The sequence below is a fragment of the Morchella sextelata genome (assembly GCF_020137385.1).
Source record: "Morchella sextelata strain SCLS chromosome Unknown scls_16, whole genome shotgun sequence".
NCBI classification, from domain to species: domain Eukaryota; kingdom Fungi; phylum Ascomycota; class Pezizomycetes; order Pezizales; family Morchellaceae; genus Morchella; species Morchella sextelata.
The window spans coordinates 462,947-488,547 of NW_025408631.1; the positions used below are offsets into that span (position 1 = coordinate 462,947).

General features: G+C 48.2%; 3 protein-coding genes across 3 annotated transcripts; 1 reads left to right on the forward strand and 2 right to left on the reverse strand.

Annotated features, from left to right (window-relative positions):
• Positions 1-8,441: 8,441 nt before the first annotated feature.
• H6S33_003834 (uncharacterized protein) lies at positions 8,442-8,802 on the reverse strand (the record flags this gene model as incomplete). Its single annotated transcript, XM_044835175.1, has 3 exons — positions 8,442-8,519; positions 8,597-8,702; positions 8,783-8,802. 3 exons carry the CDS (start codon positions 8,800-8,802, stop codon positions 8,442-8,444), a joined length of 204 nt encoding a protein of 67 aa, XP_044691368.1.
• Positions 8,803-9,348: 546 nt separating this feature from the next.
• Positions 9,349-11,045, forward strand: H6S33_003835 (uncharacterized protein; the record flags this gene model as incomplete). Its single annotated transcript, XM_044835176.1, has 3 exons — positions 9,349-10,691; positions 10,781-10,889; positions 10,959-11,045. The coding sequence occupies 3 exons, from the start codon at positions 9,349-9,351 to the stop codon at positions 11,043-11,045; spliced, it is 1,539 nt and encodes a 512-aa protein (XP_044691369.1).
• Positions 11,046-17,759: 6,714 nt separating this feature from the next.
• On the reverse strand, positions 17,760-20,058 carry H6S33_003836 (uncharacterized protein; the record flags this gene model as incomplete). The annotated part of the gene is made up of 4 exons (XM_044835177.1): positions 17,760-18,171; positions 18,255-19,033; positions 19,095-19,583; positions 19,672-20,058. The coding sequence occupies 4 exons, from the start codon at positions 20,056-20,058 to the stop codon at positions 17,760-17,762; spliced, it is 2,067 nt and encodes a 688-aa protein (XP_044691370.1).
• Positions 20,059-25,601: the final 5,543 nt, after the last annotated feature.

Sequence of the window (25,601 nt, forward strand, 5' to 3'; positions counted from 1 at the left end):
CGGTGCACGTATATTTGGGCTCTAAGTCTATCACTAAAGGGCCTACAGAGGATAGCTAAGTGGGAACGCGTTCTATAGATCTATAGCTTCCTTTTCATACATTTAGAATCACGAATTGAGGTGAATTGAGCGTTGGGGCGGTGATTAACGTGGTGGGAGTTGGGGGTTTGGAGGGGGATGTATATGACACCCATCAGGGCAAATGGGCGAGTGAATCTCGTGACATGGTGGTAGCTACCACGGATTTCCACCTTTTTTTTCACTTTTTGTCTGGGATGTGATGCAGATTGGGGGGGGGTTTGGGCTACGACGAGCAAAACGGCCTCCGTGCAGACTGCCCTCCCATGGGGGTTCCATCACGATAGCCCACCACCACGAGGGTCTAGAAGATGGGAATATAGATGATTGCGTTATCCAGACCTGTGCCCTTCTGTACAGAGATTAAAAGTCTCTAACTTGTAAGAATTGAGTGTTGTGGCGGGGTTTTGTGGGCTACGACGAGCAAAACGACCTCCGTGCAGAATGCCTCCAGGCTAGTTCCATCCCCAGAATCAGGGCCTAAGAGATGTGACCCTGCAGGAATATGTTCCACAGACTCGTGGCTTCCTAATTGTTTATTAAAAGTCTCTAACTTACAAGAATTGAGTGTTGTGTCCATTTTCATTTTGCCTGTTGGCCCTCTTCGATGCGTGGAGACTTGGGCTGCTACGAAGTCTTGGGAGATTGGGCTGCAACGAGGCCAGGATCACGACGAATCGACCATATTTCATTTGAACCAGCGCCTACAAGATGAAGGTCTACGGGACTGTATTATACAGACTCGTGGCGTCCCACAGGTCGAATAAAAAATCTCTAACTTGCAAGAACTGAGTATCGTGTCTCCATTTTCATTTTGGCTGTTGGCCCTCCTCCAGGCGTGGAGACTTGGGTTGCTACGAGGTTTTGGGACATTTGGCTGCAACGAGGACTCGATCACGACGAATCAACCATATTTCACCAGAACCAGCGCCTACAAGATGAAGGTCTACGGGACTGTATTATACAGACTCGTGGCGTCCCACAGGTCGAATAAAAAATCTCTAACTTGCAAGAACTGAGTATCGTGTCTCCATTTTCATTTTGCCTGTTGGCCCCTCTTCAAGGCGTGGGGACTCGGGCTGCTACGAGGTTTTGGGACATTGGGCTGCAACGAGGCCTCGATCACGACGAATCGACAATATTTCACCAGAACCAGGGCCTAGAAGATGAAAGTCTACGGGATCATGTTCTATAGATTTGCGGCTTTCTGTATATCGAATAAATGTCTGTAAATTACAAGAATTGAGCGTTGTGTCTCCGTTTTAGTTTTGCCTGTTGGTCCTCTACAGGTCGTTGGGACTTGGGCTGCTACGAAATTTTGGCACATTGGGTTGCAACGAGGCCTCGACGCAAAACCTACCTACCAGCTACAAGAAAAGGCTCTTAGTGACAGAGAACTCTTTTTTACTATTGAAAATTCTGCTCAACTCTGATGAAAAGCGCAAGCGCCTGTGCAAGGCAACTGCTACGTCACGATTTTACTGTAAACTACCAAGATTTCTCCCTTCCAGGTCAAACATGAAGCACCAAAGTAAACTTGTCCTGTACAGATTAAACCACGGGCATGAGTACCAGCTACTTAGCCTCCCTGAGGCACTGTAAACGAATTGAGAGCGATGACATTGGAGGGGTGGGAGATGAGAAAGATAACGGATTCTGAACCAGGAAGAGAGAGGGAGAGGGCGCAGAAAGAGACGAATCTGACGAAAGATCACGAGGGGGCGGCTTTTCACAGTACGCTCTACAGTTATACATCGCTATTCTTGATGGGTCTTCCGCAACGAGGTTTTATTTGGTGGTCGATCTGAAATCACCATCCACTCTACCCGTTTACTCTGAAACACGCAAACCCAACCAAAGTTTTTTTACAAAACCCACTTTGACTTCTCTCCACCACAGTTTGTTTCTGCAAATTTTTTTGTTACCAACACCAGCCCAAACCACCAAAATTCGCTGTAGAGATGAGGTCGGCGATACCGCCGCCGACAGGGTAACATGGCCGCGGGAGAAATGATAGATTCGCAAGAATATGGGGAGAAGGATTGGCGGTGTCTTAGGAGATTGTAAAATGTGGATTCGGTTCCTGAGCGTATTTCTAGATGATTTCAATTGTTTTTGGGGCGTTTCTGATGATTTTCCGTTGGGTGGGCAGGAAAAAACTATTCTCATATTGAACGTGTCTTGGCGTTTTGCGATCTCTGTGACAGCATGTACGCCGGTATGTAGACACTATACTGAGCGAAAACCAGGTTTATTGCAGTGCTAGATTCTACGCCGTGAGTGTAGATCTCATACCTGTAACGTGGTACGGAGCTGGATGGTGTTTTTTGCAGGTACACTTACCTAAATTATTCCCAGCGAAGTATTGAGAGAATGGAGGTTTAGTTCATCATTTTTGCCTTCATTTAACACGTACGCTCGCTATCAGCTGTCATGTAGGGTTCCTTCTTCACTCCTGCGCACTCTGATCCCTGAAGCATGCACACACTATAGCTAGTGCTCAGCGGGAGCTCACCCATTGCGCTCGTCGTACTGGGGTCTAGAATTATTTCGGTTGTGCTGAATAATCTTTGTGAGCTGAGCGTGCCTGCAGTCGATTCTCGTATTGTGCAATTGCAAAGGATGATTCTTGTAGTTCGTCGTTTTTTGGGGGGGGGAGCAGGCCCAATTAACCTCGTACCACCTAGGCCTATCCCCACTGTCGGGTTTGGAAAGTTAGAGCGATGTCTCTCCGTTCTGTTTGCACTAGTAGAAAAGAAGAGACTTTACATGTAGAGGTTGAGAGTGCTTCAATTTGTGAAAAAGGATTTCACTATCTAGGTTGCACTGGAAAGGGCACCAACTGAGCGGGGTGTCAAAGTAAAATGGCGAGCAACATAAAGTAGGCTTAGAGTGACCCCACCTCTGAAAATAAAAATCGTCCAGACCCAAGTCCCCTGGTGAGCAGAATGAATCCTGTCTACTCCCACCAAGTTTACACTCTAAGAACCATGGCCACCAAGATGAGAGTTACTGTAGTATCATAGGATCACCCAGAGGTAGGAGAAGCCAAACAGGAATTAGTCACTGAGGGATTACACACCTAACGGGTGGGTAAGCTATTGCCATAAAGGAGATAAATTAATATTGAGAAGATGAGAAACTGAATGAAACGGGAGGAATTCGGTACAAATATCGTAAGTATGGATTAATATTGCACTATTAAACAACAGGAGGCGACTTCAGGGCGCTGGCAAAGGGAATGGTTACAGATTTCATGTCAACCAGCGCATGCACCAAAGATGTCACGACTTCACTATCAAAAAAAAAAAAAGAAAAAAAAAACTGCTGTAAACTTAATTATTTACATGTTTCAAGGTCATTCGGAAGAATCTGTGATTTTGACTGGTGTTTTGGGGGGGTACATTAGGCGGTTTTTACGGCCAGTGGCAACTATATAACCTTCGATCCTCCTTGAGTACAGGCCCCAAAGGTGGAGCGAATAGCAAATAAATTAGAGAAAGAACAGCACGAAGCTGAACTTCTTTTTTCTATTTCTATTTCACATTTTTGGCCACGAAACCTAGGTCTTGACATTTATGGTGTTGCGAGGGTATTGTGTGATATATGGTTGCCATGATATCCTAGCTATAGTACATGTATAGTAGCCAACCATCCTTGGCGCACAAATATCATTTTTAGCCACCAACACACATGGGCGAGTGGTCTAATGGTTAACCCTCGCCAAAGAACACCGCGAGGTTTAGCCCTGCTTTCGATCACAGAAGGCCAGGGTTCGACCCAGGGGTGGGAGTAGTGCCAGTTCGTCCCGGAACCGCACAGTACTTTTTGTTCTTTTTTTGTGTATGAAAGAAGAGATACTATAACCACCCAAAACGTACCGCTTGGGGTCTTTTTTTATTTTGATAATAGTGCGCAATACCCCCCAGTATAAAGCCGCAGTTGAATTTGACATTCCGTGGCATTTGGGGGTGGCATTTGGGGGTGACATTTTGGGTGAGCCCGTTGCCACGCAGAGGTCAGGGTTAGGTTCCGCTCTTGGCCAATCAGAGGGCGAGTAGGTTCGCAGAATTAAGGGCAGTACATATTAGATCTCAAAATTACGTGCACTGACATTAATGTAGTTTTTTACCGTTGTTCTGTTTTGCTTGGTTTCAGAGTGTTACTTGTGGCAGTTGGGGGGAGTTCTGGGGATGAAAGATAATTAGATATTTTCATAACTTCAAGTTCCATACAATAAACCAATTAAGAACTGCTTCCATCTCTGAGAAGAGACCAAAGGTGGCCGGCCAGCTGCCTCTGCCCGTCAGACCAGGCCTTTGCTTCTGCCATGTTCAATACCTTTCTTCGCTATAGCGTACCCTTCTATCACTCGTAAATCGACATTCTCAGGACAAAATCGATGCACACTTACTCTACGAAATATACAAACAGACGTCCTCATCGTGTACGTGTGCAGCATGCGAAGTGGGAAGGCCCGGACCTCGTTTACTTCAGATGACAAAGACAAACACGGGTCTTCACGAATGCAAGTTCAGCGCTAAAGTCAAAGTCCACCAAGGAGTCAACGACATTTATATTCTTTCTTCTCCATCTACAGCTGTTCCTCTAAGGCCGCAATCTACAGCTGGCCCTTCGACCTCCAATCTCATTCTCAGCTAGCTATCTACGCAAACCCCAGCAAATGCAAGGCCATGTAGCTGTAACTGTAGAGATCGATGTAGTCTACTTCACTCCACAGCAGTGAATAAGCTCTGTGAACTCTGCTGATCTGTGCGGTTGGGTAAAACCTCCTTGTCAGTTCATACTCCTTGGACATGGGCAGGAAGATTGGATTGGTGTGATGGCTTCCCCCTACCACGGGATTTTACTGAAATTCCTCTGTGAGACGCAGAGGAGACCGACAAAGTCCTTCTCCAGCGCACAAAGTGAAATCCCTACTTGGAACTTATATTACGACTACGAGCTTGAGACCGTCAAAAATGCAGAGAGAGTGCTTAGGTGTGTTGGTTGCTGACTTTGATTGTTGATGGTTGGTGGTTGTGTTGCAGAGAGCGCTTCTTCTGCCCACTTTTTTCTCTCTTTTTTTTTTTTTGTTTCACAAAGCTGTTGTCTCGAAGGCGGTGGCGCATGGCCCCGAGAACCTAGCTAGTGGAAAGAGTGGTTCTCCTTACCACATCACCTTAACTTCCTTCATAGTACATCCTGTAGCGTAATTGTAAACGGCATGAATTAATTGATAAGGGTCTTTGAATCAATTCGTATCTTAATATAGCTAGGTCAGGTTATAACGTTCGCCCATGAATAAACGCGTCAAGACACGACTCCAACAGTAGAGACCACATGAATTAAACCAAAAGAAAAAAAAAAGAAAGAAAAAAAAAACAGTAGAGACCATATCAGTGAGAAAACAGATCCATAATTCATGATTGCACAACAATCTTGGTTAGCACATCGAGTGAAGACAACCAGCGTAAATCTTGCAGATAATTCCATCCGTCTACTACCCTCTATATAGTCAGTAATATAACCCCCTTTATGATCACAGGCTTCTCCCTCCTATGATCAAGCACAAGCTTGTCAATCAATAAAACATATCATTGTTTTTAACACCTGGCAGTTACTAAGGTAGAGTTCGCCCCACGCAATTGGTTTTGTTGTGAGTAGGATCCACCGATAGCCAGGCGGCTACTTTAGCATGCGGTTCGGGGTGTTGTCTACGAGATGAGCGCCTAGATCTTATATCTTTGGCAATGGTTTTGAAGCCCACTCCTGACAGCAAGCGGTATGGAAGGGCGGAAAGAACTGGCCTACCGGAGTTAGCATGGCAACGGCTCGTGGTGGATAGGGCGGTCTGTGTTTAAACGTTTGGGCAGTTGTAGCGTACCACGGCCTGCTGGAACAGGGTGTTCATTAATAAAATGACTCATCAGCAGCCGGCCATATTGTTTTTCACGGAAAGCTACTTATTTAGATAATTATTTCTTTCATTTCTTTCTTTTTCCTTTATTTCTTTTGGGAAATTCCTCATATTCCATTAAACTATTTTACATGGCCTTCTATTTATAGCGACGAAAGTGATTGCGAAATCTATGGTATTTTATCCATAGTGAAACCATAGTAAATTAGAAGACAAGGAAATTCAGTGAAATAATGAAAGCCACAAGTGAAATAGACTTTCGAATATACCAGCCGTGTGACATTAGAATACCCAATTGACAGTACCTAGCTAGCTTTATACGTATAACCCATCCCCTACGAGAGGTTTACTGCTCATTGTAGAACCGAGTTTCGAGAGTTTCGTCTCCAGAAAGCCAGATGCTATCCTACTCATGTTCAACGGAGACCGTCTTTAGTTGGTAGCAAGGTTAGAGCCGGAGAGGGGCTCTGGGGAATAGCTAACATGACATCGAAGCCCATGGGCCATGGCTAGACCTACAGACTACGTATACATCAAGTCAACAAACCTATCCACTCGCAAACGTGACCTAGGAACGGACACCTACAAAGTGGCCATAGTTGCAATTGCACGACACTAGCTTTCGAGTTGTCTCGGCTCAGTTTAAACTATGAAATGGTTGGTACCATGGTGCTAGCTATGTCATGTAGAGGGCCTGATTAATGAACTTTCACAGAGGTGGAGAACTATATTCTATAGTCTTCACGTATTTTGGAAATTACATCTTTCCAAAGGTAAACCAAGATACGTAAAATCGTCAGCCGCCTAGCATCCGAGCTTCAACGAGCATCTTACTCCATCATACCTACGGTATCATAAAACCAGCTCACCGTAGACAAGGCCAGTCGGAATAAAGCAGCCATGCTTCAGACCCCCAACCCAGAAATTCAATTGTAGGGAGCTGTTAACGCCACCTAAGATCGAATATAGGTGGCCTTGCTGCTACACCAAATTATATATATAAAGGTCTATGAAGACCTCTGCATGCAATCTGGCTGGTCGACAAAAAAATACGTAACCCAGAACTTAAAAAGGTAAATATTAAATTCATGCCCATATGCAGCCTACCGAAGCCACATATCCAGTCGCAGTTACTAGCAATTGTAAGTCCACGAAGCTACCAACCATATCCTCAGCCAGTAACCCGATTGGCTATCACCACAGCAGGCTTCAGAAAACTAGGCTCGACTAACTTTCACAAATATACAGTGCGATTCTAGATTCAAACCTTGAAATGATAGCCTGCGTAGGAAATCGGAGTTTAAAGTTTTCAAGTGATTGCCCGAAAAGGTAATTTCAATTGCCTAGGCCTAGTATTATGCAACCTACTGTAATTGTGCAGGGTCTAAGGTACACTAGCCCATGGCAGAGCATACAAGTCCAACTGTTGGCCGCACTAATGCCCCTCTGTACAGCAGAGTTTAGAGTAGTGACCAGTTGTTTTCCTACTACCATTTAGCTTCTTCCTCCTTGCTTCACCCGGTGTGGCACTGCGGTCTTGTTGAGAAGGGTTCTATGCCCTTACTCTCGAGTTCAAGTCTTTTGTATCAATGAGCACGCATAGTTATCAGCCATCCCGTACACATAGCGGCAAGCAGTTGCGGGTAGAAGAATTTTAGAGGAAATAGCCCCTTCGTCGACTACACTACCAAAACACGCCCCTTATGGATTCTCCTCGGCCAGAATACCGCATACGGCGCGCAGAGCATAGCCCTGCATCTAGAGACCAGTTGGGCCCAGCAAGTTTTCCATACAAAATCGAACCTGGGTTCAATGACGCATTGGCACTGACCGGCCTCTCCAATCTGGCTTAACATCTTCTCCGCCATTGGCCTGAAAGTACTCTGGGAAACTTCAAAAATAGCCTATTATTATATATTATTGGTAAGTCGATTTATAGGCGACAATAAAGTATTGCCTATACCACAATCAACATTCTTTTCATGCAAATGCTAATGTGTAGTTAGTCCTCTTTACCGCGTCACACAGACATCCTACCAACCAATGTAGTACGACCACGCTTGGGCCTAACCGCCAGGAAGAAACTAAATAATCTTCCAATTGTCTTAGGCCTATTCTTATATCAACGTCCACTTATCTGCTGCCGCGAAACCGAGAGCAGTCCATGATCCTTTCAAACAAACCACCTCGCTTCTGGACGGACTTCTCAGGAGCTCGATAGTAATGATATCCCAGAGCTGTCGATCGTTGATTTGTCTTTTCCGCATTGGGCTTATCTCTTCTTGTGAGGTCGACCCCTTGTCGCATCAAACGCGCGCGAGCTCGAGGTCTTGGGTCGCTTGACATGGGACAACTCCACAAGACACGGAGTGCATGAACGAACTCTACTAGGTAGACAATTCAACTCCTATACGTAGGCGCGTGTAGAGCATCGAGGCGATCACTATGGCGCCATTGAATTCTGAATATTCGGCCGAGAATGGAGGCCATGTGGTTCGCTTGTTGTTCTACCTAGAGACGGCTGCATGTAGCGAGCGCTGGCGGTTAGCTGCCAGCCAAGTAATTCACTCCCGATTAACGCGGACAAGGACACCAAACCTCCTCAGGGAGTGCAATTTTCACAGTTTTTGGCCGTTCAAAAATTGATATTGGCGATTCAACTAGCATTGGCCGTAATGAGTCTTTTTCAGACAAGAAACTGACACTGAACTCGATAAAAACGATGTGAGATTACATCTATCCTCGAAATACATATGGATATGATATCAGTAACGAGGAACCCACTAATGTTTTCCAGAATCCATGTCAATTCCAGAGTCCGGTACAGGCCCAAAATCATCCCCGTGCTTTGGGATCTAGCCGCTCAATGCATGCGTTATTATGCGGATGTAGCTAGGGCTCCACCAGACTGAAACTTTGTTCCAAATATATCGTGGAGGGCGGGACGGCCTGAGCCCAGGTAACAGGGTATGGATGGAGATACCAATAAACCGATTGATGGTTTAAATTGGATCAACTTGCACTTCAATTGGTGTATCTGTGCTTGCTATATCGACTTTCCATCTAATAGTAGTGCTATTAGTTTCTTTTCCTCTTGTAAAATTTTTTTCTATTGTTTCTTCTGTTTTTCTCTTCTTTTTTTCTTTTTTCTTTCCTCTTTTTTAAGTCTTCCCCCACTACCTCAAAATTCCCTACACATTTGTTAACAGCGCAAGTAGAAGCTCCTCCGAGCACCACTCACACGTGCATCCTAACAACCCCCACCACCCATTCGCAAAACCCTCCCCAATTTCATGGCCGTCCCAGAGGGAGATAAATGTACCCAGTCAGATTCACAATCTCCCTTTCCAATGACTACATGCCCTGCACCTCCAGCACTGCAGCCCGACACAGACCCATCACTAGCAGCCACCAAACCAAGCACCACCAGCACTGCGCTCATTACCTACCACTCCACTGAGATTGTGCTATTTTCATCTCATCTGCTCGAACCCAAAGCTATCAGTAGTGCCTATACTCCCAGCACCCTGCATAACTTGGAGGAACCAATCCCTCCCCGAAACCAATGGGAGCGACCAATCCATCCCCAGTATCAGATCATCCTACAGCGCCCAAGTACAACCCCCGAACCCACTAGAAACTATACTGCAGTAATAATAGTTGCTATTCTTATCCTCCGGAACGTACTGCAGCAGCAGAGTACAATACGTGCGCTCCGGAAATGGCTGGCGATTTTGATGCAATGGATTCGGCGGCTTAACCCTGACGCTGGATATGGAGTGGGAGTGTTCAATCACACTAGGTTGATCCCAGAGAGTGAGCACATGGAAAAAGAGAAACTCGAGCCCATGGTTATGGGACCCGCGAAGCCCCATGTCTCTGATTTTGGAGGAGAAATTGTGGTACCAGACGGGAGTGTAGGTATGGAGGAGACAGATCCTATTTCTCCACTCAAGCTGGATGAACCCTCCTCTGCAAGAACAGAAGATCTCCGAGTTACAAGCCAAGTTGCGGAAGAGTCTCAACTCTCCAGCCTTAGCGGAGGGGAGATTAGTTCCCAAGACGTATGTGTAGAGAGAATTGATATATCAACATGCTCCTCTGTCGATATAGGCAGCTTCGAGGGTGTGTATAGCGCCACAGTCTTGCTTGAAGAGGAGATTGAACCGCCAAATGACCAATATCTCCTTTCCCCGGTATTTTCAAACCCTCTTGAGAGTAGCAAAAACGCTATCACATGCTCGATATCAGACGAAGAAAATCGCTCTACAGCAGTCTCTTGTGTCCCTTCAGTTAGCGAGGAAGAGAAGAAGTGTGAACTGGAAAACGAGAAAGAAGTACCTCGAGATATCATTGAGGACCAGTATAATAGGCCAAAAAATGACAATGAAAATACCTTCCAAGGAAAGAACGAAAAATCAATGCTCCTACTAGAAAGCATAGATCTTGAAGTTGAGCATACAAATGGAGAAGAATACCATGACAGTGGCGAAGCCTCTCAATTCCCTATTCCTAAGGGCAGACTTCCCCACGCCGGAGACGTCTCTCCACCTCGCACCGCCGCAGAGATATTTCCCCGTCCTGAAGATGCCATCTCTGTTCCTTGCTCCGGTGGCCTCAATGACGGAGGTGTGACAAGCAATTCCAGAGAGGAGAAAACCTTCTCTGTCACCCCCATCGACACGGAATCAATGTAAGCCTCCCTTCCCTCTTGGTTGCTCTCTCACACTCGTACTCCTCCTTCTTTTCATCCTCCACCAACTAACGACATACTCCCAGCAGATCTCCGCAAGCTAGCAAAAAGAAGGTTGACGTTACAATTCGTACACCTGATATGGAGGATCTGGTATCACTCATGTCGTCGTGGCACCTACGTAGTCCTGTCTCCCCCGTTAGTGAATGAGGTAGTATCATATAGCTTCGTAGGACTTACAGATTCCGGGACTTTGCATCTCAGTAGGTTCTTCCGGTAGCTAAGCCATCTCTCCATTTTGCTGGCGCGCGGCATAATGGGAGGGGTGACTTTGCCGCTGGGAGGGACTATTGAGGTGGGAGGGTTCGGGGCCTGTATTTCTTATGAGGTTATGGGCTTGTGAGATAGACGTGGGAATTGTTGGATTATGTGGTGTAGGTAGATGATGTACGTTATGTATGGAGGACGGTGGGTTATCATGGATTTCCCCCTTCGGACACTCTTTAGGTTCTCGTGTAAATGTATTTTATTTTGTTCTTCTCGCGACGAGAGTTGTATCAATTAGAGGATCGACTAGCTTTTCTTTTCTGGGCACGTAAATCAAAGTTAGCATGTGAAGTAATCAGTGGTATGAAGCCATTCCCGATTCATACCTTGAGTTGTTCCAGAACAGAGGGAAATGTAATCTCCATCAGCTTGCGCGCCCTGGGTTGTCAGAGAGAAACGTAGGAAAGTATAGTACTGTGCCTGATATTTCCTTCTCTTTTATGAGCATTGTTCGGTCGCTGATGCCGCCATGCATGTACATGTGGATATACTGATGTTTTCGTGTCACGTTGGGATGCTTTGTTGTCCGTTAATTCGTTCTTACCACCTGGCCGGTTTTAATACGCCTTTTACAGAACGCAGCCTACAAAGATACATACGTATCTGTCCACATAACCTTACTACCCGCGGATCCTGGCCACAATATTGGCGCGCCGATCCGAAATCTTGACAGGGGTTTCAGACCGGGGTCTGGCAGGGATCTGGTATCAAATTATACTGCTGTGTTATAATGCAAACGAGAACGAATGCAAACGGGAACGAGTGCAAACGGGAGCGAGTAGAGGAAATAGAGAATAAAAAGCCATTCTAGTTGTGTAAAAAACCCGTAGAACAGATTACTATTCATCCATCAATAGCTATCAAAACTCATGAAGTCTCTTACAAGCAACGCTGCTATATTCATGCACTCCGGTTCAGGGCTCATTGGACCTTTCAAAAAATCGCTAGCAATCAAGGCCTTAGTGTTAGCACCGTCTTTGCCATCTGTTGAGGACCAGCAACTCCTAAAAAAAAGAAAGGAAGACCTTGCAAAATCGATACCCCAACCTGTAAAGCTTTAGTTCAAAGAGCTACCCTCGACACCGAGAATCGCCGCAAACCTCTATTCCAAATCGCTTCTGAAGAATGCGTGAATGCCAGCCAAGAAACAATTAGGCGTGCCTTTCTCAACGAGGGTTATGTCCGTTGCATTGCACGCAAGGTATATTTGACGGCCGCACATAAGATTAGACGGCTTGAATTTGCCCGTCGTCATCAAAACTGGACCGTTACGGACTGGAGGAAGACAGTCTGGACTGATGAATGCTACATTTGGTTGAGTGGTTCAGCCGGTAAAACCTATATCACATGTAAAACAGGTAACTCAATACAATATAATAACCGTTAGATAAACTTGAATAAATTACTAATTAATTCAATAGGTAAAGAAGAGGTTTTTGAAGAGGACTGCATCGTCCCAAAGTTCAAAAAATCGAATTCAATTATGATATGGGTAGCGATTGGAGGAGGTACCAAGTCTGAGTTAGTATTCCGGAAGTTTTTTCTTTTTTCATAATACCTAATTCATATACAGACTAGTATTCTGGGACCGGCCAAATTGGGGCACTATTAATGCAGAGACCTATATCAACCGTGTTCTGCAACCTGCACTGCACCCTTTTTGGTTCCACAGCTGCTTGGACTTAGGTGGCCAGCTTTGGGTAATGGAGGATGGTGCACCAGCTCATAGAGCCAAAAGTACTCAAAAACAGCGAGATTAGTACAATATGCCCTCCATTGACTGGCCAGCTAATTCTCCAGACTTAAATCCACTCAAAAATGTCTGAGGATTGTTAAAGGGTAGATTGGGGGCAAGATATCCAAGACCTAGTGGTAATGATGAGATGAGAGCTGCTATTTTGGAAGAGTGGGCAAAAATTACCCCACAGGAAATCCTAAAGTTCGTTGATACAATGCCTGAGAGAATCGCTGCTGTTATTGCGAATGAAGGTGGACATACCCATTGGTAGCTGTTGAGGTTGAGGCCGCACCCATTGTTAGCCGTGGAGGATCAGTTCAGATTTCTTTTTCCGCTTTTTTCTGTCTCTGCTCACTCTACTATCTGTATCTACTGAATCAAATGGCTATTAATTCTACCTCTTCGTGAACAACTGAGGTTGCTCACATCCCAGTCCGAAACCCCTGTCAAGATTTCGGATCGGCGCGCGCATTCTCTGGTTCTTTTCGTGGTAAGCAAGTATATACAGATTTTCTCCGATCCCATGCGCGCGTGACGGGCATTGCAGTTCCAACTCATGTGCTCGACAACTCAACTTCATAGCTAGGAGTATATGTACTGGTACGCCGTACGAATTCTCTTTTGGTATATTTACTTGGAGCCTTTGCTGACGATCTTATCTTTACCTATAGCTCCAAACCCATTCAGACTATCCGTACGAATCTCTCCAGCTCCACCCGACACCTTTCGTGGATAGCGAGGGATGGTTTCTCAATATTGCCGACCGGCAACGGTTACCGGCCAGGGAGCATACTCTTAAGCTAGAGCTTGTGTTATCTAAACGTTGCTCCGAGCTTAAGCTTGTCGTTCTCGATTACATGTGGAGCCTGCGTGATCCTCAAGAGCAGCCCTTCTGGAAACCAAAGTTGGAGACTATCGAACGTCGTTTTTTGAGCCGGAAAGAGCAATTAGCTCCATTAAATTCAAGACCAGTTTGAGTCCAAAGCTCGACCTCGCCGACCACCTTTGGCAAATGTGCTTTATATCCGTGAAACCCCAAGAGCTGAGTAAACTGGAATCAACTTCGCCGGTATATTCAGCCGCCACAACGGACCTTTTCAACACTCCCGAACTCAGATATCATGCATTTACTACAGTGCAAATGGTTATAAATGGCACTGGGAAACCAGTGCGGAGCGTGGTAGAGGCATGACTACAGTAGCCATTGATTCCCCGTGGACGAGATGAGTTTGGTATTGCCTAAAACGGCCATTACTCAATGATCGTTACAGTATATCACCACTTCATTATTAGGCCTCGCAAATATCATCTTTATAATACTGAAAACACGAACAATTCACACACCCTAAAGCACCAACACCGAGTGACAAGTCCCAACAGCTCCTACCCGGCTCAAACGCGTGGTCCTAGAAGCGACTTTGAATACAGTTTCTCTTCCTCCTACTCCCCTGGCCACAGCTACGACGACTACTCCAAATACATACTTCCTTCCTTCCTTCCTCCGCCTCCGCCTCCACCACCGACGCTCTCCCGTCCCCGACATTGTCCCCACGCCTCGTGCTCCATCTATCTACGACCAGCATCATCAGCATTGCTAGCGTTATCGTCACCATGAACATTCGTATACATACTTCCAAATCGCGCAACAGCCTCCTACAATCAACTCCCCATTCGCAACAGGACTTGTCACTGAAAAGAAATCGGAAGCTCCCAGAGCTCATTGCGAGTACAAACAACCCCGAGGTCCCGTAGACGGCATCGTTTCCAATGGAGACACAACCCTCCACCCCTCCGGTAAAACGAGACGATACACCTGGTATATTTTGGACGCGACTATATACTAGCTATCGACTCAGGACAGTGGTAAACGACCGCGATCGATACGGTCGGCAAAGGCTAAATGTCGATATCCTACAACACAACACGTGTATCTATTCATAAGCACATACATCCACTGGTGGTGTAACCCAGTCGCCCAGAGGAGGCTACATCTATACGCGTAGCTCATATTAAACCTCTGGGGGGTACTTGCCCTGCAAGCTCCACCATGAGGAATCGAGCTTGCATGGAAGTGTGGAGGGATAAGCTATTGTCAATACCCGAAGGCGTGAGACCGCCTCCGGCGCAGCCTGCGGCATGCGTCCCTATGACCCTTCAGCGCAGGAGACCGGCGCTGAAGTTACATATATTGAGGTATAGCCTCTTTCGGAAATATGCTTCCTACTATATATATGTGGGAGTTGGGGAAAGAACTTACAAGCGGTTCTTGAAGAAGAGGTTGATTGAACACCCGGCACGGGCTAAGATGCGAGAGGGTATGCTATTGCTACCGCGCCATGATTATGTTGTTTGGAACCGAGCCTAACGGTCGTGTCTAGGAATTAAGTGTAGAGTGTCCAAAGGCTTGGGCTGGGAGAGCCTGAACGAAGGTGGAGCGTGGATCAGCGGGGGTGATGGTTTTCATGACGGCCCCGGGGCTCCCTCCTGCTTTTATTCTCTTTCCTGTTATCTCTGCAGAAACGGCTGGCCTGAAAATCAAGTGGCTGGCCTGCGGGTTGCAACTATTATCTCTGAATTGGGCAGTATGACTTGCCGATCTTAACCAACACAGTGTATATTCTGAGCCACTGATATCATGCATCTTGCCAAGAATATGCACCTGATAACAAAGTCCGGAATTGAGGTCTCGAGTCAGGCGCGGAGAGGTGGGAGGATAAGAGATACTGATACTCTACATATCTGCCCAATCAACAGAGGCCCCTGAGAGGTCTAGAACAAACGTCACAAAGGCTGTTGACAGAGGTTTTGGATCAGCACGTGTGCAGCTGTTATCTACGCTCCCCAACGAATTTCTATTCTAGGTGTGCGTAGCTTTTATAACCTCAGACAAAGAGTAGTTGTCGCGATCGTCGGAACTGGCCTCGCAATTTATCTATCACTGAAAATCGCAAAAGCATTAGCTGAGGGGGAAGATTTAAGCTGATAGTTTCAAAAGCTGTGACGGTGGGAGAGGAAGATTCTGTTGGACCCCGAATTCCCCGCTGTCAAAACGCCCTCCAGCGGTTACACAACTCCAAAATCAAGCCCACAACTCCCAAACCCAAACCCAAATCTCGACTAAAATTGCTTAAGGTCGCACACCAGCTCCGTAAGTATAAGTGCAAATTAACAGAACTCTACAGATGTCAATGAGCATACTTGTACTCACCGCTCGCGAAACCCATTGAACCAAAAAAAAAAAAAAAAAAAAGGATTTGGCTGCGCGAGTGATCGTCTGTGATTCCAAATACTTCTCCATCAATTCAGGACCCTCCTGATTATTACAAGCTGGAGTACGATATATATATCACTCCAACACAGCTCTTCGATCATCCTGATGAATCCGGTGTTTGAAGTATGGGTCGGTGGCTGACAGTACGTGTTGCTCTGACTTGTTCCCCATCTGTATATGTATACTCTCAATCTCTTAATTATAAGTAGTTGTAAAATATAAAGAAAAATCTGGACCTTTATTCGTATTAATCATCAGTACGGAAAGGTCTAAAATAAAACAATTTCCGGTAGACGTGATGTAGAGCAACACATGATACAAAACAACACACCTCTCTACAATCTAAAACGCCACATCTCACTACCAGTCTTGATGAACTGTCATCATCGAAGCATTAAACCAATTGAACTATTGATATAAGCTATTTGCACTCGGATCATTTTAAAACCTCCAAACCATTATATAATTATTCAAACCCCACTGGCAGAATAGGAAGATAGCACACACTGACCTCCAACGGCCCACCTTTCCAGTGAGAGCAGCACTAAACAAACCTCGCTGCAGTAACCACGTATCGTCGCCCCGGCCGGGCCCATCACGTATTCCGACTACTCCCGGAGGGGACACCCCAGATCTACATGCACTCAGCTGCGGGGCCGGGACAAACAATTGCATCAATATGGCATTATATATATATAGTTAGTTTGAAGCCACCACCACCACCACCACCACGCACAGCACCGTGATAGCGAAATGTGTCGTCTAGCACCAAGGTATTACCGTACACCACGTGGACCGCAAACTGTTCCACTTTAGATTTTTTTTTTTTTTTTTTTTTTCCACTATACTCGGTACTCAGCACCACTGCAGAGCTTGATTCCCAGCTGCCAGACCCAGACCTATAATCACACTGGAGACTTTGACACATGCACCGGGTAAAAAACAGAAACAAACAGCTACATCCATAGCCCCAACCACCCTCCACAGTGCGTTTCCCACAGGATCTATACTTCCTGTAAAGTCGTCCGTCCGTGTGGGCGGAGGGCAGCACTAGCTATAGCATACCTACATATCACCACCTCACCTCTGATTATCTTTACTTTGGCGCGTGCAGCAATCATTTCCCGCCAAGAACTATAGCTACATGGACGAGTTCTCTACAACACTCGTCCCACGAGATGGATGTACTTGTAGTTGATCTACTCTTCCTATAGAGGGTCCTGGGGTAGAAGTAGGTCCCAGCCCCTCTCTGGCGGGATGCGTAGTACGTTTTAATATTGGCATATACCCCCCTTTTCCTCTTTCCTGCCTCTGGAAATTACTCGCTCTGGAAATGACCAACGCAGTACCAGTACTGCCCGACGTTTCCTAGGACTCTCTACACAACAGCTATACCGCACACCAACACCCACGCCTATAACCACCATGGCCACACCGGTATATTCGTTTCATTCTCGTCCGTTCATTCCAAGTTAACAGCTTTTATACACCCTGCCCACTACCACTACCACTACAGTTCCAAACCAGAAAAAAAAGGTCCAATATTATTACCCCCCCGGGGCCCCAGCACAGCAGACCCGCAAAACGCCATCAAAAAAAAACTCAAAAAAACACAGACAAAACGGCAAAAGAAACATGATAATACACGCCCCACATCCAACACCCAACACCCATTCCATTACCACCCTCACCACCCTCACCACCCTCCTCCTCCCGCCGCCGTCCTGCGGCCTCACCGACCCCCATCCCCATCCCCATCCCCATCCCCATCCCCATCCCCATCCCCATCCCCATCCCCATCCCCATCCCCATCCCCATCCCCATCCCCATCCCCACCCCGCCGCCTCCGCAGTCCCCCAGTCTCCGCACCCGCATCTGCATCCACATCTATCCGCCCCACCCTCTCCCCCTCCACCACCACCTCCTCCGCACCATCACTGTCCACCCCCTCCCCGCCCTCGCTCTGGCACTCACTCTCACCCTCACCAAAGCCCTCATCCTCATCCTCATCCTCCTCCCCATACCCCCCCTGTCCACGCCCGTACTCCCGCCCCTCGGATCCGGAAACCCCGTCGTCCACGACGCGCTCATAGAACAGCATGAACGCGTTCCTGATGCCGAGAGCCTGCTCCTCGTCGCATGCACTGCAGCCAGTTGTTAGTATTGCACCACTACACCACACACGGGGGGGGGGGAGTACTAGACGTCGTGGTCACTGATCTTGTACCACTGCCCGTGCTGCTTCCTGTAGCACACGTAGTGGCCGTTGTGGTGGCCGCCGTAGTGCGCTACGACGCTCTTGAGCTCGTAGCTCAGCTTTTCGCTGTTCGTGCTGGACGTGGTGGTGGTGGCCGTGACGGGCTGGTGTGCGCCCTCCTTCTCATTCTCCGTCTCATTCTCCGTCTCGGCGTCGGCGTCGGCCTCGGTCTCCGTCTCCGTCACGCCGTCCGTGTCCGCGCCCTCATCCGTCGGCGTCGGCGTCGGCGTCTCCACCAGCGCCTCCTCCTTCCTCAAGAACCACCCGGGCACCCGGCCACTCATTCTCCTCGCCGGGTCCACCGCCAGCCCCCAGCTCCCCTCCGCCACATCATGTCTCGTCACAACCCCCAGTCCCCCCAAGTCCATCCTCGCCGGGAAGCTGACCGCCGTATGGTTCTTCCCCGTCATGCCCGTGACAACGTCATACTGGCTCCTGTTGAGGTGGAGCACGAGCACCTGTGGCGCGCGCGCAATCATGGTCTGCTTGGTCTTTGTGGTGGCCACCTTCTGGCGCGGGGAGATCTTGACGCCGGGGATCTGCGGGTTGAAGTTGTCGTTGTCGATTGCGGCGGCGAGGGCGTCGATGCGTGCCTGGATTTGCGTGTGCACGGCGGCGGCGAGAGGCTTGGTGGAGAGCGTGAGCAGCTGTGCGTGTAGGGATTGAAGAGTGCATTTGTCGCAGTCGACTTCTTGGATCTGCTCGATTGCGGTGAACTCTTCGAGGCATCCCTCGAGGGTGCAGGTCCACTGGGGGCGGCGGGGTTAGCATAGCATGCATGGAGGCCTCACGATGCGGAGGTGGACTTACGGTGGGTGGCAGGGAGAGCGAGAGGCTCGTGAAGCGCTGCAGGCTGATGGACTCGACATACCCGCACTGGAGACATCCCACTCTCTGCGCAAACAGCCCCTCGAAAGGGCTTCTGTACTCTTTCTCCAGGGTTGCGATCGACTCTGGATCCTGCACCTTTCCGCCGTGCACAAGCTCGGCAATGGCTTCTAGGCCCCTTGTGGCGCTGCGCTTTTTTCGTTCCAGAAAGCGCGATACCTCCTTCTCCAGCGCGCCGGTCAGCTTCTGGAAGTACTCCTGTGCGTCCTGCTGCTCGTTGTAGATCCAGCCCGAGTTGTCGGTGCCTCTGACTATTATTGGCGATGGTGTGAATGCGCGCGGGCTCGGAGAGAGCGCATTCAGAGTGGCGATAAGGGACGCAAGAGCGCCAGAGGGGTTCATATAATCCTCATCTTCGGAGATTGACAGCGACATCAGATGCGGCTTCAAATGCGACAGCGACGCCATAGCCTACCCGCACACCATCAGCACTCCCCCCCCCCCACCGCAACCGCAACCACAACCCGCAAAAAGGGCAGCACAGCACAGCACGACTCACCTGCAAGACCGAGTTCTGATAGCACGTATTGCCCATGTTCCACAGCCCGCCGACAAACGTCCCGCCGTCGCCGCCGCCATAGCCCACCAGGCTCGCCGCCCGCGTCCTCACGCTCCTGGCAGCGCCGTGCGAAAACACGCTCTGCAGCATCTCGCGCGTGCCCTGCCCCATCACCGTGCCGACAATCATAAACAGAAGCTCCAGCGGCGGCGGCCACCGCAGCAGCCCATGCAGGATGTGGTAGAGGATCAGCAGCCCCGCCAGCACAAACGAAAACACAAACTGCGGCGACACCTCCGGGTTGTGGGTGTGCACGTACCCCGGCGGCGGTGGTGGTCGGAAGTTGTCGTTGTAGGTGTATGGGTATTGGCGCGAGGAGCTGGGCATCCCTTCAGCAGAGGGGGTGCGCGGAGGAGAGGAGGGCGAGAGTGCGAGTGCGAGAGGTTCGGGGTCTCGGGCGCCGTCTGTCTGCCGATATTGCAGTCCGTGGGGCTGGGGGGAGCGCTTTCGGGGATACGGAGCTGTGTGTAGTCTTTTTTTTTTCTTCCGGTTCTGCAGGTGTGAGTGTTTGGTTGGGCGCTAGCGGGTCTCGAGTGCAGCGGAGCGTTTCAGGGCGGTGCGAAAGGTGCGAGCGAGGGAAAGCGGAATGAACGATGAAAGCTGTCGTCTACGGGAACGCTGCACGTGCCTGGGTGCTGGTCACGTGACGGGGAACAAGAGTCGGCAGGGTTAGGGTTTCGCTCTGGCTCCCTTGGGGGAGGAACGAGAAGAGGAATGCGGTTTCCAGCAGCGGGGGTTGGTGGATTTAATAGAGGGATGATGTATGGCTGCTTTCATAGTGAGGACGATGAGTGTTGGCGGGATACTGCAGACCAGTTGAATCGCAGTCAGCAGCAGACGGAGGACAGCTTTTCTATGTGGGCTCTGGCGTAGAATGGATGATGGATGATGGATGGATGGATGGATGGAGGATGGATGGAGGATGGATGGATGGATGGATGGATGGATGATGGATGCATGGATGGATGATGGATGGATGGAAAGAAGATCAGATCAGATCAGTCCGGAGTGAAGAAAGCGGGCAGCTGTTTTACGGAGCGCAAGAGCGTGTGCACACGTCGCTTGATCAAACCAGAAATTGTAAAGGACAGCTGACCCAGACGTAAGTATCGCCGTGTGCAAGTTCCTCGCCTCACACCCACGTGGCCTATCAAACACAGAGCCAAAGAGGCCCAAGACGGATCAAGTTTCCTTCTCCCTCAGCAGTGCATGTGGAGCCATAAAGTTTCTCCCTTCTATTGGTATGTGCAATAACACTGCCGGTCGGCTGAGGAACCCCAGCTATGGTCATGATACTACCATCCTGAATTCGGAACCAGCAACCCAGCAAACACTGCAAAAAGATCCGTATCAAGTACCAAGAAGGCAAGCACAAGCTCAGAGCCCTCAACCCCACTCCGCCACCCCTCCGCTCTATCAGAGCTACACACAGCCCCCCGCCCCCCAAAGGCATGGCAAATAGCGAGTGACACGCCATGACGCAACCGGGTCTGAACTCATATGGAGTCGGGCGTGCGCACGCGAAGAGCTAGAGCGATACTTACATCGCCGGCCTTGTAGGAGAGGGAGAATAGAGTATCAGAATGAGTGCACGTGGGGGAGGTGCGGTTGGCTGTGATGTACATAACCAGACTAGTTTCTCCAGAGTTGTGAAATCGCCAAAATTAAGCGGGCCGGTGTTAATGTGTGGAATTTGCATTAGATACTACTTAGCAGTACTGTAGGGGAAATGCGTGTAGTGCACTCCATTCTAATTGATAGCGTCTAACGTGTGTATTGGTGGGGATTGATTGATTGATTACTTCATTAATTGTATTGTATTGGTAGGGGTAAAGAGTATGGGAGGTTCCATGGCAAGTCGTAGTCCATAGCGCTGCCTCGCCTCACCTCACCTCACTTCACCTCGCCACCCCGCCATCCCGTCCCATTTCACCACCACCACCACCACCACCTCCACCTCCACCCACAATCCAATCGCCAACATATAAGCATAGAGAACCCGTGGAACAGCCAACTACCCCCCCCCCCCCCCCCCAAAATCTTACCGGGTCTATTCAGCCCTAGATATCCCACCCAACCCCCGAGTGTATTTCCTTCCCTCACCATAGCAATAGAGCACCGGCCGCTGCACCCTCGTTCTCATGCCGAAAATGGAGCTAGGGGAGTTGTGTTGCGGGGTATAGTGGGATAGGTAACGGCGAGATTTGCGTGGATATGGCTTTTCGACAGCCGGCACCGGTTCGGCCCACTACTGACTGCCCCACTTACGCTTTCCCGTTTCTCGTTGGCTGGAGAAGAAATCTAGATGTACATACTTTAATGCTGTTTTTGGTGGGCGGTCGGAAACCCTATGGTGCAACAAAAAGGTCCCATATGTGAATTGAATTGAATGAAGACGGAGAGGGGGGGGAGGTAGGGGGTAGTGGGAGTGCAGCGTACTCAAAGGGTATTCGGAGGGGATCCAGGAGGGGGGAGATTCGCCCCCGTCCCCCCCCCTCTTCTCCCCCAATTGATGGCCTCCCATATATACTTATAGAGAACACTTGATACCCATAATCCAAAGTACAGTACCCTTCCTTGTCGTCACGCGCCAGACTACAGATGGGGCTTAGTCTTGGGGTCGGCGGGTGGGAGTTATGTAAAGGCTGGAGGACTGTGCTCTAGCTCTACAGAACTGAGCAATTATCTGGAATTGCAGTAGGAGGTTATGTACGGCTAAGAACTCAGGAAAGCGTCTGAATTTATCGAGTAGAATGCATGTTTTACCACCACCAAGCCGTGCCCAAATCCGCTTAGCGGCAAGCCCAAATACATTATTTCCCATCTCAATTAAGCACGCCAGCAGCTTCGGCGGTGTATCTACCTTCCTTGTGTTAATCCCGCGTTAATCAGGGCATAAGGGTCGTTGATGGCTCGATCTCTGGAAGAAGAAGAAGAAGCCTTTTTATTTTCTATTTTTTTTTGGGGTGGGGGGGTGGGAGAGAAAGGTTGGAACTTGAGAGAGGTGGCGTGGGGAGAGAGTGCCGACATGTTGTTGGGTATATTTTTGAGGCTACGTTTGTGATGAGGATGAAGGACGTTTGATGTTGGTGGGGTTGGCATTCAGAGCATACGAACGAAGTCGATCGTTAGAATGTTTACCCCCCACCACTCACCTGCAGCTAGCCCCTTCATGAACATCTAATATGTACTGCCCTTAATTCTGCGAACCTACTCGCCCTCTGATTGGCCAAGAGCGGAACCTAACCCTGACCTCTGCGTGGCAACGGGCTCACCCAAAATGCCACGGAATGTCAAATTCAACCGCGGCACTATTATCAAAATCAAAAAAGACCCCAAGAGGTACGTTTTGGGTGGTTATAGTATCTCTTCTTTCATACACAAAAAAAGAACAAAAAGTACTGTGCGGTTCCGGGATGAACTGGCACTACTCCCACCCCTGGGTCGAACCCTGGCCTTCTGTGATCGAAAGCAGGGCTAAACCTCGCGGTGTTCTTTGGCGAGGGTTATCCATTAGACCACTCGCCCATGTGTGTTGGTGGCTAAAAATGATATTTGTGCGCCAAGGATGGTTGGCTAGTAACACGGACGACCTCATCACCACCAATTATCTAACCGTGCCTAGCTATGAGGCATACAATCTGGATAGGAGGATAGGTGATACCGCCGCAGCAGGACTTAGGTTGGGGACCCAGGCGTCTCCTTCACAATCCTCGCAGGAGCCAAGACAAACGAGTGATAGCGTATGATTGATGCACCCTGGGAGTGCCAACAGCCAGGGGGAGGGGGGAAGGGTGTATGGGTGTTGCTTTTTGTGTAGAAGAATTGGTGAAGTGTCGGACATGGAATAGCTAAGTACATGCACCAACTATGACCGTCTCAGTATATTTCAGCGGATTAATAAAATAGTACATGCAGGCAGCCAGGTCAAGCACTTGTACCTCGTTCTCCTCTTCTCTATCCTTTTTGCAATTTGGCATGTAGCTAGTATGCACTACACGAGTACTGTAGCTGGGGTGTCAGTTGTCAGCGTCCGAAAGCTACTTACCAAATATCTTATGACATTTTTCGAAATCGGTGTCAGCGGAAGTCTGTCCCAAGAATTTTGTCCTATATATACGACTTTTGTCAGCAGTTAGAACCTGGAAGAAGTTATCAATGACTAGACCGGGATTTTCTCTAGCCCCATATGCATTAATTATCAAACAAAAAGCCAGCTACAGTACAATCTCCTTATAAGAGTTCGGGTTATAGGGGTATTCGCCTTATAAGAGTAGGTGTTGGGGTCCGCTATGGGCTTCGTAGGTGCAAATTTGCTCCTCCGATAAGGGTACACGCCCTATAAAGGTAAGACCAGTGTTGTCCACGAGGCGCATCGAGGCGAGGAAGATGGGGTGTATCGATTTCGCGTCACTTTTGTACCCTTACAAGGAGATTGTACTGTAGTCGGGATTAGCCACAAACTGGGCCATGCTTTCTTTCCACTCCCAAAGTCGAACCAGGAACAGGGCACTCGAGCTTCTCCAAAACCTCGGTTTGTGGGGGGATTTGAGAGCTTGTCTCCTAATGTATCAGTTTTAGGAATCACCTGTTATAAGAATTAAAAGTGTCAGTATGAAATCTTGTTAAAATAACTCTGCAAATGAGAACAGATAATTGAAGGCACGAGTGAAATAATAGTTAAGAGTAAGTGTGCTCGGAAGCCATATTAAAGTGAGTTACTTGCCCAAGGATCCTGGTACGCTGGACTCGAGTTGTAGGAGAAAATATATAGGCGCTGGAAGATCAGAATAAATTTGAAAACGTCAGACTGTAGACTGCACCTCCGGGTGGTAAACGCTAGTATTCGTGTCATCCAGAAAAGTAATTATACATACTCATTCTGCGAGGCCCCAACTCCCTGTTTTGTGGGATGTCAAAAGTAAAAGGCATTATCCTATATACGCCATATATTATATTCCGCGACTTTCAATCGAGGAGCAAACCCTGAGTCCATGGGTTTTCCCTTTGTTTCTCAACCAACCCTCGGCTAATGATGTTTTTCTTTTTTTTTCCCTCCCCGTGTAAGGGTTGAAGAAATGCAGCTTTAGAAGCATGCAGGTGGGTGTGTGTATATATATATTGGATCTTTCTGTGGTTAGGATACCCATTGTGTTTATGAGGAAGATCGAGGAGACGGTTGCACCGACGATTCGTAGTTAAATTTCCGCAAAGGTCTCCATATATCTCTAATCGTCGTTCTTGCCTATGAGGAGTTTGGGCTCGAGGCTGGTTAACTGATTTTTTTCTGCGAGTACATTTCCACTGATGTGATAAGGTCGGCAATATATATCTCAGGGTGGGTGGCTGCCTGTACTTCATCCGCCGTTTGATTGATTTGATTGATTATTTCATTGGTTGTATCTTCATCCACCGTTGAAAATACGGAAAAGATTCAAAATGACAGATTTCAGTAGACGTGCTGTAAAGTAACACGTAGTGTAAAATGACAGATTTCGCTACGCCCAAAAATTCAATGACGCTTTGATATAAAGACATACGAACTATCAGCCTGCAGACTACCAAACCCCCGCGAACGATTCGTATGTCGAAATAATGACTCTCAGGGTTTCATCAAGTAACGGCCCACTTTGTCATGATCAATTGTCTTTTTCTCAATGGAACTATTCGAGGCCGGGTGCGGCCCAGAACTATTGGAACATCATGCATCAGTGATAAACTCACACGCCGGATCTATCGGTCTGGGAAGGAGCGGTTTTCTGTGTTACTTCATCTTAACCTCCGTTTTGCTTTACTCTCTCTCGGCGTTGGCGTTCTCGGCGTGAGTTGGACATTACATGATCACAAGGTACATTTACGAAGATTTAGAC